A 19581-nucleotide genomic window follows, 5' to 3' on the forward strand; every position below is an offset into this window, starting at 1 on the left:
TTTTGTCCCCGGGGTTTGATAATGCATTTACAGGGACCACGTTCATTGAAATATAACACTATTTTATTTTCCTAATTTTATCTAATATTTTCATGTGTAAATTTTAACCATTTACATACAGAATTTACCTGTAGGACATTTGCTGCATGTGAAAACTGTCCTATTTTTATGGCACTGCTCCATTTCTTGGTCATTCATTTCATTGGGGAGCATCTTTTAAGAAAATATTCCAAATTATTTCGTTTTTCTAATTATTTCGTTTTGCAATAGATTCTTGAAATGTCTAACACTCAGGGTAAAATTACTCACTTGTGTTATTGTTATTTTCTCCGTTTTCTTTGCGCAACCATGCAGCAGAATAAACATGTTGAACGAGGGAGACTAGACAAGAAAACCACAAGTGTGTGTGTGTGTGTGTGTGTGTGTGTGTGTGTGTGTGTGTGTGTGTGTGTGTGTGTGTGTGTGTGTGTGTGTGTGCGTGCGTTCGCGCGTTGGGAAGATGGTGGTGCTTATTTTCTAGTTTTTTTTTTCCTCTTCTTCCTACTGGTGGTTCTGCCTTTTCAGTACCTGCCTGATCTCAACCCGGCACACGCCGAGAGTCAATAGAAGTTAACAAGTCCTCTAAACTTTCCTGCTCCTTTTGTTAAACTAAGGACACAAAAGAGGAGGGAGAAGAAAGAAGCTTTGAAGTATGTAAAACCCAAAGAATGCCAGCCAAGTAGATTTAAAGTAGCCACTGATTTCCAAAACCGGCTTGAAAGGAAAGAATGGAAAAGGGTGAGGATTTATGGATAAATTATACAGTGGATTTGTCAGTTAAAATATCGGAACTGTCTGGAGGACAAAGCCACATGCTGAGGATTAATGGTCGCTCTGGACCTTTGATTCTGCACCCTCTTTTCTCTGCCCTTGACAAATTGGATTTTGGGGATGGGAAGGTCGCCTGGCCCTTTGTGTCTCTTGACCGTTTTGGAGTAATTCATTATGCGGCGGGGTGAGGGAAAGTCTCCATGTGACCAGGCCGGCCCGTTTTCCCTCTCCTCACAGCTGCTGGGAGAGCCCAACTCTCTCACACTCCCTCACACACACACGCACACACACGCACACACACACACACACACACACACACTTTCGCACACACTCCTACTCCCTGTGCTACAAACTCAGGACCGACCCCTCTCTCCTCCCCCTCCAAACTACCTAGCATAGCACAGCATCACCTCTCTGCACAGCACGCCCCCCTTTCCAGTGCACGCACTTGCGTCCCGAGTTGGAGAGGTCGGGGGGTGTGGGGCTGGAGGGTGTGTGTGTGGGGGGGGGCTACCTAGCCTGCACCATCACTAGAAAAGCAGGGCAGCCTAATGCCACCGCGTCACTTTGAGGGCGGATATCGGCCGGTCCTCATCCTCTCCTCCTCTCTTCCTCCTCCTCTTCCTCCTTCCCTGCACTCTCCTACTCGGTCTCCATCAGTCTTCATGGTTCTGATCTCACCCCACGCCATGCAAGCCACCCGGGCGTCCACCACCGTCAGTGTGTTTGCGGACTGCAGCATCCCGGCCGGGCTCCGGATAGGACCGGTACCGGGCATCTTCAAACTGGGGAAGTACGTGTCGGATCGCAAGGAAGTTGGACCAAAGAAGAAGGTCAGTTTTAAGCACTGAAACTTTTAAAATATATATTTAACTTGAAGTAATGGGTTTATTTTTACGCTTTTCCCCTTATTAGCCTGCTGTGTAGCCCAAATAATGCGTTTTATTTTGAAATATTTGAGCGTGATATGGGTTAACCCGGTGCACTGGATGTCTTTGAATGAGAGCTGCATTGCGATATTTTAAAATAAACTTTTACATCTTTACTTATTAACAATCTAGTTATTCCCAAACTGAATCAAAACCCCTTAATTGACAAGAAAATTGTAACTATTTTTAAACTATTTTTGTATTCTTCTTTTAATTAACAAAATTTATGCCAACGATTAGAAAGAAAAAAAAAACCCAAAATATCTAAACACACTGTTTTGTGATGCCTTTAAAATTAAAGCATGTATAGCTAATATTGAAAACGACCAGGTTGGATTTGGATTTTAAAACTGCACTGTCAAACTCCATCGGGCCTTCGGTTATTAATTGGTTTGGCCCTGTCACGTTGGAAATAATTGAGCTCCATTAGTGGCAGACTTGTCAGTCTGCGCTTCTCCTTAACCGGCCTAATGGGCGACCGGGGTCCGCTGTGTGGGATTTCATGCCCTCAGCCGACTCACATTTCACTGCCCGGCGGGCCTGTTATCCCGATGAGCCGTTTAATTTTAATGTAATCCGGCCACAGAAAGATGCCACTGAGGGCCCGCTGCCCGGGGCGAGGAAATTACTGACAATTACAGCAAAATCAAGCGAAGGGCATTCCTGTTATTGGACTGGGATTATTCATTTTAACGACAGCCTAGCGTTTGTTAAAAATAAAAATTTAAAATAAAAATTTAAAATTAAAAAAAAAAAAAAAAAATTAAAAACAGCAGAAGAGCGAAAATAAAAGTCTTCGGACTTTTATTTTTTTTTTATGAGAAAAAAATAAGACACTAAAAAAAAAAAAATCCAACTTTCAACTTTCAAACTCTTTTTTTTTTTAAACACAAACGGTGGTAAACACGTTGCTGCTATAAGTGCATCCACAACCGCACCCTGTTATTGTTGGCGCTGTCAGCGTTTGTGATTGATGCGTCTAAATGCGTGGCCCCGGGCTGCCGGCGATCATCAGGTGCAATCTCCGTGTCAAATGTCACGCTTCCATCTTTAATGTCCCTGAACAGTTTAGAAACGCTCTGACACTCCTCAAATTCGTCCCCCATATCAACTCAATTAGGCCCGTGTGTCATTCTCTTTGGGAAATTAGCAGAAGAGCGGATAAAGACGCATTACGCGCGTTTTGGGTCAGGCGTGGCCGCGCCACCTCCAGGTACTTCACCAGAGAGTCAGAATTCGACAAAATTCCTTAAACCAAAGGAATATGAAGAAATAAATGTACGACAACAGTGAGGAGGTGGATGAATACATAAAAAATAAAAATAAAAACGGAAAACGTTGCACTTTTCAAAACAGGCCAAGAGTGTTTCTAACTAGTCTGCGGTAGCCCATATGTACATGGGTGGTCTGTTGGTTTCCTCCTGTTTGTTTTTTCTGTAAGGGGGGGACGTGTTAAAGGGCCTTTGTGTTCGTATGTGCAATCGTCCCTATCATACTGTATTGTCAATTGCAAAGCTCGCCCTCATCCGTCTCGCTTTCTGGCCCCCCTCAGATCCGCCTGGTCCGCGGGGAGTTCGTGGACGAGTCGGGCTGTCCCATACCAGACTGGGTCGGATTCATCCGCGCCGCCAGGAACAGTCAAGAGCAAAACCTGGAGGCTGTGTCGGACTTACCTGGTGGACAGGTGAAATTTTCACCCCCTCACACATAAACCTAGCGGAGTTTTTTTTTTTTTTTAAACACAAACGGTGGTAAACACGTTGCTGCTATAAGTGCATCCACAACCGCACCCTGTTATTGTTGGCGCTGTCAGCGTTTGTGATTGATGCGTCTAAATGCGTGGCCCCGGGCTGCCGGCGATCATCAGGTGCAATCTCCGTGTCAAATGTCACGCTTCCATCTTTAATGTCCCTGAACAGTTTAGAAACGCTCTGACACTCCTCAAATTCGTCCCCCATATCAACTCAATTAGGCCCGTGTGTCATTCTCTTTGGGAAATTAGCAGCAGAGCGGATAAAGACGCATTACGCGCGTTTTGGGTCAGGCGTGGCCGCGCCACCTCCAGGTACTTCACCAGAGAGTCAGAATTCGACAAAATTCCTTAAACCAAAGGAATATGAAGAAATAAATGTACGACAACAGTGAGGAGGTGGATGAATGCATAAAAAATAAAAATAAAAACGGAAAACGTTGCACTTTTCAAAACAGGCCAAGAGTGTTTCTAACTAGTCTGCGGTAGCCCATATGTACATGGGTGGTCTGTTGATTTCCTCCTGTTTGTTTTTTCTGTAAGGGGGGGACGTGTTAAAGGGCCTTTGTGTTCGTATGTGCAATCGTCCCTATCATACTGTATTGTCAATTGCAAAGCTCGCCCTCATCCGTCTCGCTTTCTGGCCCCCCTCAGATCCGCCTGGTCCGCGGGGAGTTCGTGGACGAGTCGGGCTGTCCCATACCAGACTGGGTCGGATTCATCCGCGCCGCCAGGAACAGTCAAGAGCAAAACCTGGAGGCTGTGTCGGACTTACCTGGTGGACAGGTGAAATTTTCACCCCCTCACACATAAACCTAGCGGAGTTTTTTTTTTTTTTCCCTTTTCACCCACCGCCCACTTCAGCTGAATCCAGCCTCTCTGCTCCCCTCCCATTTGCCTTTTAAAGATTTTCTACCGTGTGCTGAAAGAAATCCCTGCAGGAGAGGAGCTCAGCGTGTGGTACTCCAACGCTCTGGCCCAGTGGTACGACATCCCCACCACGGCCACTCCCACGCACGACGAGAAAGGTAAACCCGACTGTTAAGAATGGGGGAGCAGTTTAACCCAACGGCCTTTGGTCGCTGAAGGGGAATACAATGGTTTCCATGTAATCATAGTCATAATAATCATAATAAATTATATATATATATAACTTAGCGAAGCAAAATTCAATAGGCCATTTCAAAGATTTTGTGTCAACAGAGGTGGCAAACTGTGGGCATGCCCTAAGCTTCAGTCCTGGCTACAGGCGACGGATAGGTCTGACCGGGTCCATCACTGCACAATCAAATGACTGCCAATACCCGTGATGTGCCTTCTGTATCGCTCAGAAATAGAAATCAATCGGTTGTTGTCGTTTTTCCCTCAGGCATCCTTTTTTTTATTTCCCTTTTTTTTTGGAATTGATCAATTTATTTAATGTAGAATTCCGAAAAATAACACATTCCCATTAAATATGAAAAAGGGAAATCTCAGAAAGAAATACTTCATTTTGGAAGAAAAAAAGAAAAAGCTTTAAGATAGATTCGTTAAACAGGAAGAGATGAGGAGAGATGATTTGTTTTTTTCAGGCGACAACATCGCACAGCATATTTCAGGAATATTAGCTCGACAACACAGGGCCGAAAATATGAAGCACAATTAAGGCACTAATGGCCTCGTCTCAACATCATTTACCACTCCTCCTTTTCAGAATGATTTCTTTTTGCTTGTTTTGTCTTTTGTATGAGTTTGGATTTTTAATCCTTTTGTAATGATAATTTGAGGATTTGGAATCTGTGTTTGGGCGGTAATGTTCAATCTTGGTAAAAAAAATAAATAAATAAATAAATAAATTAAAATTAAAAGAAACACCGGCTCGGCAGGAACTAGTCCATTAAAAAAAAAAAAAAAAAAAAAGGTTATTATCAACAGACACTCTGCAGGAAATTCCTTCAAGAGACGGTTTTGGTTTTGAATTATACCTTTTTACTATTATACCGGCTGAATACATATAAAAGCTTGAAGTGATATCAAACAAAAATGTGCTAAGGTAATTATGGTGCTTGAAACACAGAATAAAAAAAAAAAGCAATTAAAAGCAGAAACTGACGTGTCTGAGCGACCGTGGAAGAAGAAGAGGCTGGTGATTCAGCCCCGAGACGGAGGTTAACAAATGCCACCGCGTCATTAATATTCATGCAGTCAAAAGCAAATAAATTCAAAAACAAGTGCTTCACGGCGAATTAGGTGGGTGCGTTAAGGTATTGTGGCCTAATGAATGCTAACTTTTATGTGGGGTGTATATTGCCCTGCTTCTCCGGCCCAACACACCGTGTGCGCTCCTGGACATACGCTCGCTCCCATTATTAGGCGTCAACAGATGGGCCGGCGCCATTGTTTTCCGGGGACTCGCGATTTCAAGCAACAGCTGCTGTCACTTCCACGGGAGAGAGCGCAGAGAGGGAAAGTCCCGCGCTCAATGCATGGGTTTCTGGGCGCCAGATTGGGCAGGGCGTTTGCTCTTTTGACGGCGGTCACCAACAATGGCCCGCATGAGGATTACAAAATCATTACATCTATATTAACCTCTGAGTGCTCGACTTGGGGTCATTAAGATGACTGCCTGGGTCCATTACCATTTGCCACCAGATCCTAGGAACCGGATCACATCCATTACGCCTGAATTTAAATATCAGGTGAAGTGCAGCAGTAACGAATGATGGAAATCTCTCTCTTTAAAGAAACATTTTACAGGGGGGGGGGGGGGGGTCAGATGCCAGTGCGCTGCAAAAATTGTGCGCTCGCTCCAATCTCGCTCCCTACTCAATTTATGTGAACGCGCTGTGTGTGGTTATTAGGGGGAGAGGGGGGGTCGCAGGTCGCGTCTCTACAGGTTGCCAAACCTCTTCTTTTCATTTTACGCACGGGGAATGAACCGTACACTGTCAAGTCATCAGTATTAACTCTTTCACGCTGCGCTGTGTCGCGTAATGATCCGCATCCATCTCATCATTAATGCCACGCTTGCTGTTGCCTCTACAGGTGAGGAGCGTTACATCTGCTGGTACTGCTGGAGAATATTCAAATACCCCAACACACTCAAGGCCCACGTCCACTTCCACTGCGCTCTGAGCAACGGGCGGGGGTTTGTGAGCAGCGAGCAGGCCAGAGGCACAGAGACTTTCAGCAGGTCCCCAAAGTCCGGAGACATCCCCAACACCTCCACCTCTCCGAGGGGCGGCCACAGTAACTCTTCCTTCTCAGACTCGGGCAGGCGGGCAGTGTCCTCCTCGTCATTTCTAAACAAAGCGGGGCTGTCGAAGAAAAGCAGCTCGGAGGAGCAGGACAGGGCCCTCGACATGAGCGTCACCTCAGCCAGAAACCAAGGACAGCTCCTCAGCCTGGGCGCCACATCCTCCGTGCTGAGCAGCATGGGCTTCCACCCAGGCGTGCGCTCTGCCTTCAAGCCGACCGGCGTCTCCAAAGTCCCGGGCTCGGATGCTTCCAGGGAGGACGCCAACGGCAAGCTGAGCGGCCTGGGATTCAGCAAACTCATTGGGAGCATGAAACCACTCCGCAACGTGGGCGAGACTCTAAATGGAGGAGGGAACCATCCTCCAAAATGCGCACCTGCGATCATGGACGCCGCCTCTCCAATGGTCCCATGCACAAACGCTATCCGGGGTTTCCCGCTGATGCCTCACATGGAGGAGACCTCGGCTTTTAAGCACGTAGAGAGCCGGATGCACTCCGGCCTGTCCCCATCCCGTTACCCGCAAATGCCCCCTGGACTCCATTTTGAGCGGTTTTCTCTCCCTCACTTCGATGGTGTCAAGACTTATGGGGGAGACTGTAACATCCCATTGATGCCCTTCACAGTCTACAACGGGGAGCTTCTGTACAGCTCACCTTACTATCCGCTGAAATTCCACTTCGGCAACCTCCTCAAGTACCCAGAGTCCATGTCCTACTTTAGTGCGCCCTCACTGAGCCAAGACCTGGGCTCCATCACCAACATCGACCGGGAGATCGCCATGCACACGCAACAGCTGTCCGAAATCGCTGCGGAGAAAAACCGGACGAGGCTGGAATCGATGCCTGCCGGGGGGGCCAGCAACGCCGGCTCCGGTAAACCGAAAAAGGACACCTGTGTCTGTACTGCGGCAAGCTGTACTCCAGAAAATACGGCCTGAAAATCCACATGAGGACTCACACAGGTTACAAACCGCTCAAGTGCAAGGTGTGCTTCAGGCCCTTCGGAGACCCCAGCAACCTGAACAAACACATCCGGCTTCACGCCGAGGGAAACACCCCCTACAGGTGCGACTTCTGCGGCAAGGTGCTGGTGCGGAGGCGGGACCTGGAGAGGCATGTCAAGTCCAGACACCCAGGACAGACCGTCAAGAAACTGGACGACAAGCCGGGCGGCCTGTTCGAGGACGCAGAGCAAAAGAGCGACAATGACAGTGATGTAGACGTGTGCTTCACCGACGACCAGAGCGACCAAGAGTCGAGCAAAAACAATGACTGAGATGTTTTCAGGCCCATAGAGAGACTGCCCGTTGTCTTTCAATTGTGTACACCACAGAACATGTCATTAAGTCTTGTATCAAGTCTGGCATTTTTACATTACAGACAGCCACCCAAGGGTGTCTGAACTACATGAAAATCTCCAATAACCCCACACATCTGCAGATGAAATATTACCTTTTGACTTACAGGGGATATATGGCCTCCAGATGAAGTTTAACTATGGTTTTTCTTAATAGCCAATGAAAAAAAAGAGGAAAAAAAAAATCGGTGTCTTGCTAAAGGACACTTCAACAGTGTCTCGCTCCTTCAGAAAAAAGAATCCTCGGTGGCCTTCGGGATTTGGCATGCTTTCTCAGCCACGCTTAAAAACACACGACGGGTTCCGACATTTTCGTTTGTTTGAAATGCAGATCACCATAATTGCTTTTGTGTTTTTAATAATTTTCTTTTGATGCAGGCGGATACATCTGTCTTTATCTGCCGCCTTTCAAATACTGACACTTGTACAAAACCATCAAAACAAGCTGCACTGGAAACAAGAACAACGATCTAATCCAACCTCAGTTACAGACGTTTTCAGTGGCTTTAAAAAAAAATTAAAAAAAATTCAGGGCTGAAAATGAGACTAAATGACTTCTTAAATTAGATATATTTTTGCAGTGTAATAAAAAAAGTTTTTTTTTTATCTTACGTTATTTTATCAGACTGGATATGGACACATTCTGGGAAATTACGAGCTGCAAAAGAATATGATTCTTTTTGGTTTTGTTTTTATTGTGAATAACAATGCGCAGCGCATTAGCAATATTCCCATATTCCCTTTTAAACTTTTAGTTGCACTTTAAAAAAACAGCAATGGGCATTTCATTCCAACGAATCAGATGCAAACTAATGATTATAATCGAAATGATTACCTTCATCACTTCACTAAAGATCTCTGAAACCCTGCGCCTCGCCGAATAACACACTGTACTTACAATTGCACTTTCTTGCAGAGGCAGGCTGCTCTCAGAGACGCAGCCAGCGGCGGCAGCAGCAGCAGCAGCGGCAGCACCCAGTTTATTTAAGGAATTATTTCTAGAGAAAGAAAATGTATTGATTGCAGTTAAAGGCTATGTAAAGAAGTGTAAAGTATGATATTTCACATTTGAATGGACAAGTGTTGTATACGTTTGTTTATAAGAGATATTGTCCGTGAGGACAATATTTCCCTCCTGTCCATTAAGTCGTTGGTTTTTGAATAAATTTATTTTAAAAATTAGAAAAGTTGTTTTGAGGTGTTCTTTTTTTTTTTTATCCTTGAGATGTTCAGTATTAATAAACAACGCCAACCCTCACGTTTTCCGTGTAAAACCCGATTAAAGGTTGTACTCGAGAATATGTACGAAAACATTTATTAAGTCCAGTGTTTCGTTTTTTGTTTTTTTTTGTTTTGGGGTTTTTTTTAACTTCCCGTGGCTCCAGTTCTTCGTGTAATGCATCAGCTGTGGTGCAGTAGGCTCTCCTATCCACGCTGCGTGAGACAAACCCAGCCCCGAGAATTCCGTTTACAGTAGACAGATGGGCGAGTGAGTGTAGTCGGTGCGGAGAGCTGGGCTTTCTGAACGAAGATTTTTACATTCCCCAGCTGTGACGCCGGAATAAACCCGCGACAATGCTCGGTCAGTCAGGCCTGGTGCCGTGGGAAGACTAGCGAGGCTCCCAGAGAGCAGTGTCTTTTTCTTGTATTCTACCTCTCCTTTCTATAATAATAATAATAATAATAATGACGTGAATTCTGTTTTCAGTCATTCACACTAAACCCATCATATTAAGTGGAAATGTTATGAGATGTCTTTTTGCCTGTGGTAGAAGAAAGCATTCTGATCCTGATATCTACTGCAGTGTACTTACATAGTACTGCGATGTGAAATGCTCTGTTGCAAGTATAAAAGTCCTGCAATGAAATTTTACTTAAGTAAAACTATGTAAGTATTATTAGCAAACTGTGGTTACAGTTTTAACAGTGCACAATACTGGCCCCCTTTTGGGTCTTACACCATTATTATTATTATTATATTATTAAAATCATTAATGTTCATGCATTAATGTGTAATTACCATTTTACTGTTTTTAAATTGGAGCTAATTTTAACTATTTGATAGGCCCGTCATATATTTGTGTATATTTGATTTGTAAAGCAACTGTAAAGTAACTAATAACTAGAGCTGTCAAATAAATGTCATGGACTAAAAATGTACTCTCAGTTATGTGGTGGAGTAAAATGACAAAGTGACATGAAATGGAAATACTCAAGTAAAATACAAGGAACTGCAGTTTGTACCTAATTACGGTACTTAGTTACATTCCAACACTGCTGTCTGCAAGGTCCCATAGTAGATGTAAAAAAAAAAAAACAAACAAAAAAACAAAAAAAAAAACGTACTGATCGGATGTCACTTTGAGAGGTTAAAGAAAAAAAAACAAACAGTAAAACATAACACATGCATGGTCTGCTGAGACCTGCAGAAGCCTCCAGTTGCTTGGCTAGTGAGAAAAATACAATCTTTTGCCAACACAGTGGTTGTGGATTGACTGAAAATTGTGCAAAGAGGTCCTTTGAAAATGTTGGGTCAGTGGGTCAGAAAAGAAGAATTATGGTTTTGCAAATAATAATATAAGAACTCATCCTAAAAGGAAAATTCTTGAGAAAGTATCTTTTGAAACGCTTGCATTTCATTTGTCTTCATCAGCATTCCCACAAGCCTTTGCAATTTCGTGTAATTATTAAGGCATAATTTTTGTAATGGGAAAAAAAAGCTGCCACCTCCTATTTGGATGTGCTGGACTCCAGCAGGCATGATATCTTGTCATTTCAGCGGCTGCTTTCCACACACTTCTACCCCACTGACCAGTCCAACCGCCTCCACTTCACAGGCAGAAGAGGACAGAAAACAACTGCAGCCATTTTTGAGACATTCCAGTGATGTGGTTAACACTATTATCATCTGAACAAATCTAAAATCTAAAGCAGCATAGACTTCAGTATAACTGACTTCCCCTCTGATGACTATATTTCAGCTGCTGCTGGAGTTTACTTAATGTTTTGTGTCATGATTTCTGAAAATGTCACATTGATAGTTTGTATCTGCAGAGTTTCTTTCACCCTACAAATACCCTGTATTTGTGCTCTGTTTTGCACACAATTCCCTTTGGCTGTGTGCAACAGACAAAGAAAGAGCAGACAACCCACAATGACAGTCGCTGGCAATTTTATACTCTAAATTGGCCACTGGTGAATGACCATCTCATTTCTACAAGCTGTAAAGGCGACAAAGATAGGTGTGACCTTGATGTGGCATAGTGGATCCATCTGTAACAAATGTAAAGAATCTACATATAGTTTGCCACCATATTCAATCTCTTCTGTCCATGTCACTTCTGTTGAATATATTTTCATGGTGGTGACACTGGAAAAACACTCCAACTCAAAAATACCTGAAATACCTGAAAAATGAGTGGACCAACAGGATGAAAATGCCCCCATCCATAGGGCACGAGGCGTCACTGAATAGTTTGATGAGCATGAAAATAATGTGAATCATATGCTATGGCCCTCACCCTCACCAGATCTCAACCCAATTGAACACCTATGGGAGATTTTGGACCAACGTGATAGACAGTGCTCTCCACCACCATCATCAAAAAACCAAGTAAGGGAATATCTTTTGGAAGAATGGAGTTCATCCCTCCTGTAGAGATCCAGAGACTTGTAGGATCAATGCCAAGAAGCACTGAAGTTGTTCTGGTGGCACATGGTGACCCAGCACCTCACTAAGACACTTTATGATTGTTTTTCCTTTAATTTGTCATCCGCCTGCATTTCTTTCCTTTTTCATTTCATAGTGTTCAGGCTGTTTGGGCTATAAATGTGGAAGTTATAAACCTGATATTTCTCACATTTTCAATAAATTCTAGAAATGTTGTGCCTTCAAATGTCACAACTCACACCTATTACTTTTAATCAATTCTGGTACATCTTTACTTGAGGTACAATATATTTTCCTTAATATGTGTTGTAATGCAATATAGAGAAAGAAACTGAATTTGCTGTTGATTTCTATCAATCAGACATACATTGATTTTCTAGGACATAAAATGAGTCGGAATTCAAATTTACAGCTGAGAAATCATTTCAGTGTGAGTGTTCCTAAAGAGGACACAAAGATGGGCCATATCCTGTTTTAAAAGTGCTGTCACAATCTTTGAAAATGAAGTAATCTCTCTCAGATTTCACAGTCTCAGCTATTCTGTTTGGGTACTAAAATGATAGGATAATGATTGGTTTCAATCTAATGTGTCTGTGGCCAAAATAAACTGCAAGTTCTCTGTTGTTGTAGGTTATTTACTCCAATGCAATACATTCTATCCAGATTCTAGTAACATGGAGTTTATCCTTCATGCATAAAACTTCAACTCACCACTCATGACGTGAGATTATCAGTGGAGTGCAAGAAGGATGCTTCAGTTTCTATTAGTCATTAACAAATGTTATTATAGTGCAGCTAAATCTTTGGTGACATTAGGATTTTATGTTTGTTTCGTGATGATAATATCTTTTAAAAGTGCTCGAATTAGATTAAAAAAAAAACGTGCCACCAGCATGGATTGCACACAAATGTAGTATTTCAGGGCATAAATTATTGATTTGAGAGTACAAATGACTAACTCGTAATACGAAAAAAATAATAAAGGTAATGAATTACTCATGACATATCACTGACTGAAAAAGTAATTAAATTACTTCACTAATACTTTACAGCAAAATTAATGTTACATTACTCTTACATTACATTACATTACTTTTGTTAGTCACGTAGAAGGTGTCTTTCAAAAACGCCACATACTTCACACCCACACCTTAACAGTCCTCACATATTCTATATTTAGCACGTGTAAAATTGCAAACATTATGATTTGAAAAAGCAGCCAGCCTAACAATAACTAGCTTATTGTTAGCATGCAGCACTCAAAGTCCTTATAGTGAAGCTACAGGGATCACATACTGTCCAACTTTAAACCAGGTACCATTGGTTAACGTTAGAAAACTAAGAACACGCAATCTATAAATACTTTAGTCCCTGCTCCAAGCTAATGGACCGTCACTTCACTGAGACTAAACTACTATCAACCCTCCATGAACGCCCAGTAAGACAGCGAAAAGCCAACCCTCAAAATGCTGAAGTTAAAAAGCAGTAACTGTGATCTAATTATTGAATTCCAAAATGCAATCCCTTACACTACTCATTACTCAAAAAATAATCATATGACTGTGAAGTGTTACTAAGTTATGAGGTAATGCGGCAGTTCATGTGCACAAGTTACCAAAATTTTTCCTGGAAATTCCTGCTGGAATCTGTACAGACCATCCATGTTTTCGAATTGTCTTTTTTCGTGGCTAATTGGAGCAAGAATTGGGCTTATTTTGCTCGAAAAAAAAAAACGAAACGAGTATCAAAATTCATTAGAAAGTGGCGGTAACAAATCTAACATAATGGTACCTGCAAGTAATTTCCCAATTCAAGCACCATCTCTTACGCCTCAGTGAATTTGAGTGGAAGCTTTGACTGTCTTTCAGAAAAATGTGGCCTTTTCCACCCAGTTAACAACCGCACAAAGTGAAGCAGTGAAGATATCTTGAGGTTTTTCCATTAGTGCAAAATGGATGGTGGGGTTGAGTGCGAGTCAGGTGCCCATGGTGGTGAAGATAGAACCAGACAACAAAGCAAAGCATTGGAGTTGCTGGTTGATCTTTGTTCACCTACGGGTCGCAAGCTTTGGATGATGCTGAAAAAAATGTGACTGCAGATACAAGCGATCAAATGAGATTTTTCCAAAGGGATGTTGACCCCCACTCCTCCTAAGAGGGGGGGTTAGTGATTGCATGCCCAAGCTAGTGGGGTAGCAAGGAAATATCCAGGAAAAAAAAGATGTGGTGCTTTGCAGTTGAATTTGATGTGATACATTTACTTTCTAGGTGGCTCAGACTAAATTTATTCCTTTGCATCTCTAGTGAGTTAAGACAACGAGAAGAAAAGGCCAGTGTGGTGCACATGAAATCTGTCACCAGAGTTTATACTAAACATGTATTCTCATTATAATTGGCCACAAATGCACACCGTGATTCAATCCACATGAATTATTGTAATTAACCACAAAGCGTTTTCACTGTCAGCAGGGGAGCAGCTTCAGAGGGTCTGAGCTGACTGTCCCTTTATGTGTCTGCTCCCTTGTGTTCACTGTACCCCGTATTATATTCTCTCCTCTATGTACAATACTCATGGCTCTCCATTCTGGGCCCCCGCACCAGTCTGGACTGGATCCAGACACTGTTTGTGTTCAAACCCCCTTCACTCTCTCACACTATAACACCCTGCTCGCTCATCCCCTCCCACCAGCGTTTTCAATCAATTAGTGCCGTTCATTAGTGTGAACATTGGGGAAAAAGAGTTTGATTTAGAGAGTTTGACTCCCAGCCTAGAATTTGATCCAAAACCAGACTTCACCGGCAGGCCAACCACATCGAGGCCGACTTGTTTCCAGGCTACAATTGAGTCTCTTCTAAAGCCTGGTGTGGGTATCCTTGATCATAGGAATCCTTTTCAGACACTTGCCTCAACTGACCAACCAATGGATGAGAGATGATAAAGATAGCGGATATTTCAGCTTCATTTCAAGGTTTTAAATTACTAAATATGCTATCCGCTGTGCTGATGTGCCTAGCATGAGGTTATCTGTATGATTTTTAAGGAATTAATTTGATTTGATTCTTTAATCACTTCACAAGGAAATCTTCTAAAATGTTCTTTCAATGCAAAAGGTTGAATATGAAGCTATATTAAAGTGAGCGCCAGTCATCATACATAACTCAATCAATAGTTCTTGGGTGTGCTTGGAGAAAAGAGTACGATTGCAGCAAGGACACAAAAGCTGAAATCGCAAGAGCAAAAAAGGCGATTTTTGACTGGATATTTTGTATTAAGAAGAAACAGGGACGAATAGTTGTAGGTCAGCCATGTAGTGCCATTTATTCAGCCCTTTTTGTGTAAAATTAACAGTAACATGTTGTATGGATTACATTGTTATTTGTGGACTGTAAAGGCTGGACACTGTAAAGCTGAAAAGGAGATGTAAATGTTTCATTGAAGAATTCATTCAACTCAAAGTGTTCAGAAGAGTCTTGTGGAGATTTAAGTTCTGAATATAATCTTTTGTTGCGTTATTCAACAAATACCCTTCAAAACATAGAAACTGCAGAAAGCACAGTTTTAATACTGATGAACTTATTTTACAATCAGTTTGACTGAGTATATTACACACACACACTGATATATTCAGAAATAGATCAACTTTTAGAAATACTGATTGTGAAATACAGTAGATGACTGGCAGCCTGCATCTCACATTGTGTTTGTAATCTCAGAATTAAAACCACGTCTAAATGTGGTTAGGGTTTAGTGGCTGAAGAGACTGGAGCCAAATGAAAACAGCCAAGTTTTTTTCTCATTTTGTGCAGACAAATGAGACGTAGTGATCAGAAGTCTTATCTTTTCTTTTCCCCTCTCACTGACTGTGTAGTGGTGTAAAATCATTTAGCCTTTGTTCGGCACTTTATGATGAAGGAGGTTAGTGCCAAAGAAAATTAGAAATAAAGTTGGTGTTGTAGCTGTTTCGATGTGTGTGTGTGTGTGTGTGTGTGTGTGGGTATGTGTACAGATGCCAGCATATTCAAAATTATTTTGCAGACAATAAAGTCCGACAGCGGCTCTCTCATTGCCAGCTAATAGAATGGCCTGCACTTTGGGTTAAGACATCCCATTTCTAGGGCGGCTGAAGAGTCAATGTCTGTCACAGTACAACACAGCAATTTAACCAGGTCCTTTGCAATAACACACATGGCCTTACCTGATGTAAGAAAGGCTCATGAGCCAAAAAACTTTCACACTGTACATTAACACTGAAAACTTCTCCTTGACACTGGTAGCACTGGTGACTAACAGATTATCCAAATACAATTTAGAGAGAGATTTTCTTGGAAGAAGGAGCCAACAACATCCTCGTTACACAGTGTGATAAACTTTGATATGTTTCCCGTGAGTTAAAGTGAAAATCCACCTAAAACATGAACTCTATTACAAACTTCTTTATATTGTGCTTTAAAGAATAGGTTCACCTCTTTTCAAGTTTGTCTTAAAACAATAATCAGGTGCCCATATGAAAACTGCAACAGGTTTTGCTCGCTGTAATCCTTCCTCCTGAATTCATACTGGTCCTAGACCCCATCATAAAGCAATTTAAGCGTAAGCAACGGGGGATTCAAAATCCATAGCTCTTGTTCTGTGAAACAATACATTCCAAGCTTTAGCTGAGGCTAGTATGAGGTGTCACCAGTCTGAGTTAGACTTCCAAAGTTACATTCTTTTTAGTACCAAATTTCCTCTTTTGTTACTATGCCTCCACTGCAGCTCAACACAGAAATGCTGTCTGGGGAAACAAAAAGGAGGAATTTGGTGCTAAAGAGACTGCAGCTTTGGAAGATCTCTGGTCTTCCTTGATTTGCCTAACTCAGACTGCTGAAGCTTCATGCTAGCTTCAAACAAACTTTGGAATACATTTTTTTTTCACAGAATCAGGATTGTGGATTTTGTCCCCAATGTCTTGGAAGCACATTAGGAAGGGACTGGCCAGCAGCACTTTGGTCCAGATTGAAATATCTCAACAACTACTGGATGTAATGTCTTGAAATTTAGTACAGACTTTCATGGTCCCTAGAGGATGAATCCTACCAGTTCTGGTCATCAGAGGCATCTATTGCTATCATTAGGGCCAAATTTTAATTTGTACCTTGGGTTATGACCCAATTCCTGAAAAACTAACGTCATTCTGATCTGCAACAGCTTTACTTTCTATTTAGTACTAATTAGCAAATGTTAATATGCTACGCTGAAATGAATGCTAACATGCTAACTTTTGATGGTAAACCCTACACTTGCTAAACTTCAGCACATTACTGTCAGCGCTGTCATTGTGAGCACGTTAACATGCTGACATTAGCATTTAGCCCAAGGCACTGCTTTGTATAAGTACAGCCTCACAGAGCCGCCAGCATGGCTGTAGAGTCTTAGTTTTATTAAAAAATTGCTCCATAATAAAAAATTTAACCAACAGCACAATATTACACCAAATAATCCAGAGAACAAGCAGAGATGCCAGTTTCTGAAATTAACCTCAATCAGGTAACACAGTTACAAGACATGTTTCTCTTGTTAGTTTCTTGTTGTTACTGCTGTACCTGTTGACGATGGAGACAAGGAAAATATAAATCATAAGAGCCAAAAAAAAAAAAAAATCCACCAGTTTACCAGAATCTATAATGATACAACTGCTCTGTCAGGTTTCTTACATAATAATATGCAAAAAAAAATTAAAAAAGGAAATTTGCCTTTGCCTCATATGCAACATAGTCCCACTTAACATGTTCAAATCACTCACAGGATGTTGAGGAGTCCTTAGACCTTTATCGCTACCAACAACAACAACAAAAAAACGTAGCTTAAAATCCCAAGGCTGTCTTATTTTTTGTACAATAGTGAAGGCAGCTGTTATTATTTTCTTCAAATCACGGGCACTCCCTTCACTGTATGTCTTCCCACCTGACACATACAGACCGTTGCGTTAGCAACTGTATATCTGTACATATACATATATATATGTATATCTTTACAAATTAGCAAGTGTCCTTGCTAATTTGGATGATTCCCAGACCTTGCTGTGACCAGTTTGGTCACTACTGAACTGAAGAAATAGTCCCTATGTTGGAGGTAACATAGTTTACTGGGAAGATACACTGTAATTAAATTTTTAAAATGTAATTTTTTATCGTTGTAAGCATCAATGAGGAAACATTCACCTCCACTGTATTGGGCAGAAATCTGAGAGACAAATATCTAAAATAAAACCAAGACGTAAATTGGGTGAACCTAATAATGATAAAAATGTTGAAAAAGATTGACATATGCCGAAATCATTGCTACAGGCCTATGAAATTCAGCCAAATGTGTTAAAACACAAACAATTTTTGGGCAAATTTGAGGCAGTTAAAAATTTGATCAGTAATCATCAGCTTATTGTTCCTTGACTTGAAAGTGTGATCTTCACTGTGGAGAATAATGTACGTACAGAGTTTGGCAAAGAAGGTTGTTCCTACATTCATTTGCTGATGAGGGAAAGTTTCTCACTGTGCTCACATGAAATCTCAGTTTAACACATCTACATAGGAGCATGATTGTGTGACATCACAACTGGTTTGGAGCCAATCAAGGTACAATATGCAACCTTGGACAACTGTGCTGTGGAAACTTGACGCCTCCAGCAAACATGCAGTGAGACACCTTGTAGAAGACAGTAGAAGACACCTTGTGTCTTGTAGTCCAACATTTTGGAACAAAAAATATTTGCACATCCATAGATTATGGATTTTTCAACAAGGAAGAAGGAACAGATATAATTTTAATAATTTTCAACAGGATAATTGAACTTTTTGTGGAAAAAGCATATGAGACACAAATTATTATTCAAAGCAGAGTAATTTTATATGTTGTAAAACATGTCTGGGGAGGATCCTTAAAGTTGATCATCCTTAAGATTGTAGTTGATGTTCGCTAAAATGTCTTAATGATACAAGCCCCACTGTTCCCTTTGAACTGACACATTTATTGATCACTGAGGCCGTGAAACAGGCTTTGAGCAGCTAGTCTGTTCGGCCATGATGAGAATTTGATGTCCTCTTTATAAATCAATGTAGCTATACTTTTATCAAAACAAAAATCAGACAAGCTTTTCCACAGAATTGTGATAACATGCAATGTTCACATGTGCCCGCTTTTGTCATCTGATGCATGTACATGCTAATTAAATCCTGTGTGGGAATGGCAACCTCCACCACTGGCAATACAAACTACTACATAGAGAAGTAACTAATGAGTGTAAACATAATTAAGTGATTTGGGAGAAAGACTGTTGATATTTGAACTCAAGAGCAAAACAAATACACCCCTCCCTTCAGTGCTCCTTCAGAAGCTCCAACAACAAATTAAATGACGCATTTGACCAAGGCAACGACACAGTGGCGGAATCCAGAGCGTCTTATACATTACAGCGTAGAAGTGGATACTGTTTCTCACAGCTGAAAGAAAAACAAACCTTATAATGTAAAAGGTCATCAAACAAACGCAGCATCCAAAACACAAGAGAGTAAAGACTAGCAAAAGTTAGTCGTTTGGATTGCTTTTAGAAAACTACAGTGACAGAAGAGAGGACAGTAGGTTTGTAGCTAAGCTAACAAGGAAGGTAACGTTACCTGGCATAGCATTTCAAATTATGCATTAATTCATAGAAAGCTAGCATGCAGAGAAGACAAGACAGTTTCCCAGAGCCAGCACATCGGCTGCAGACAGCGATACTCACATCTCACCAACAACATATGCTGGCAAACTAAAAAGTAGGCTGAATGTCTGTGCGCAACTAATTTAACTTTAC

General features: G+C 41.6%; 1 protein-coding gene across 1 annotated transcript; it reads left to right on the forward strand.

Moving 5' to 3' along the window:
• The first annotated feature begins 1499 nt into the window (after positions 1 to 1499).
• Positions 1500 to 8002, forward strand: prdm13 (PR domain containing 13). The gene is given in 5 exon segments (XM_040118633.1): positions 1500 to 1643; positions 3292 to 3423; positions 4397 to 4517; positions 6514 to 7605; positions 7608 to 8002. Coding segments are annotated over 5 exon segments (1884 nt in total).
• The last annotated feature ends 11579 nt before the right edge of the window (positions 8003 to 19581 follow it).

Source organism: Xiphias gladius, chromosome 22, assembly GCF_016859285.1.
Source record: "Xiphias gladius isolate SHS-SW01 ecotype Sanya breed wild chromosome 22, ASM1685928v1, whole genome shotgun sequence".
NCBI lineage: Eukaryota > Metazoa > Chordata > Actinopteri > Istiophoriformes > Xiphiidae > Xiphias > Xiphias gladius.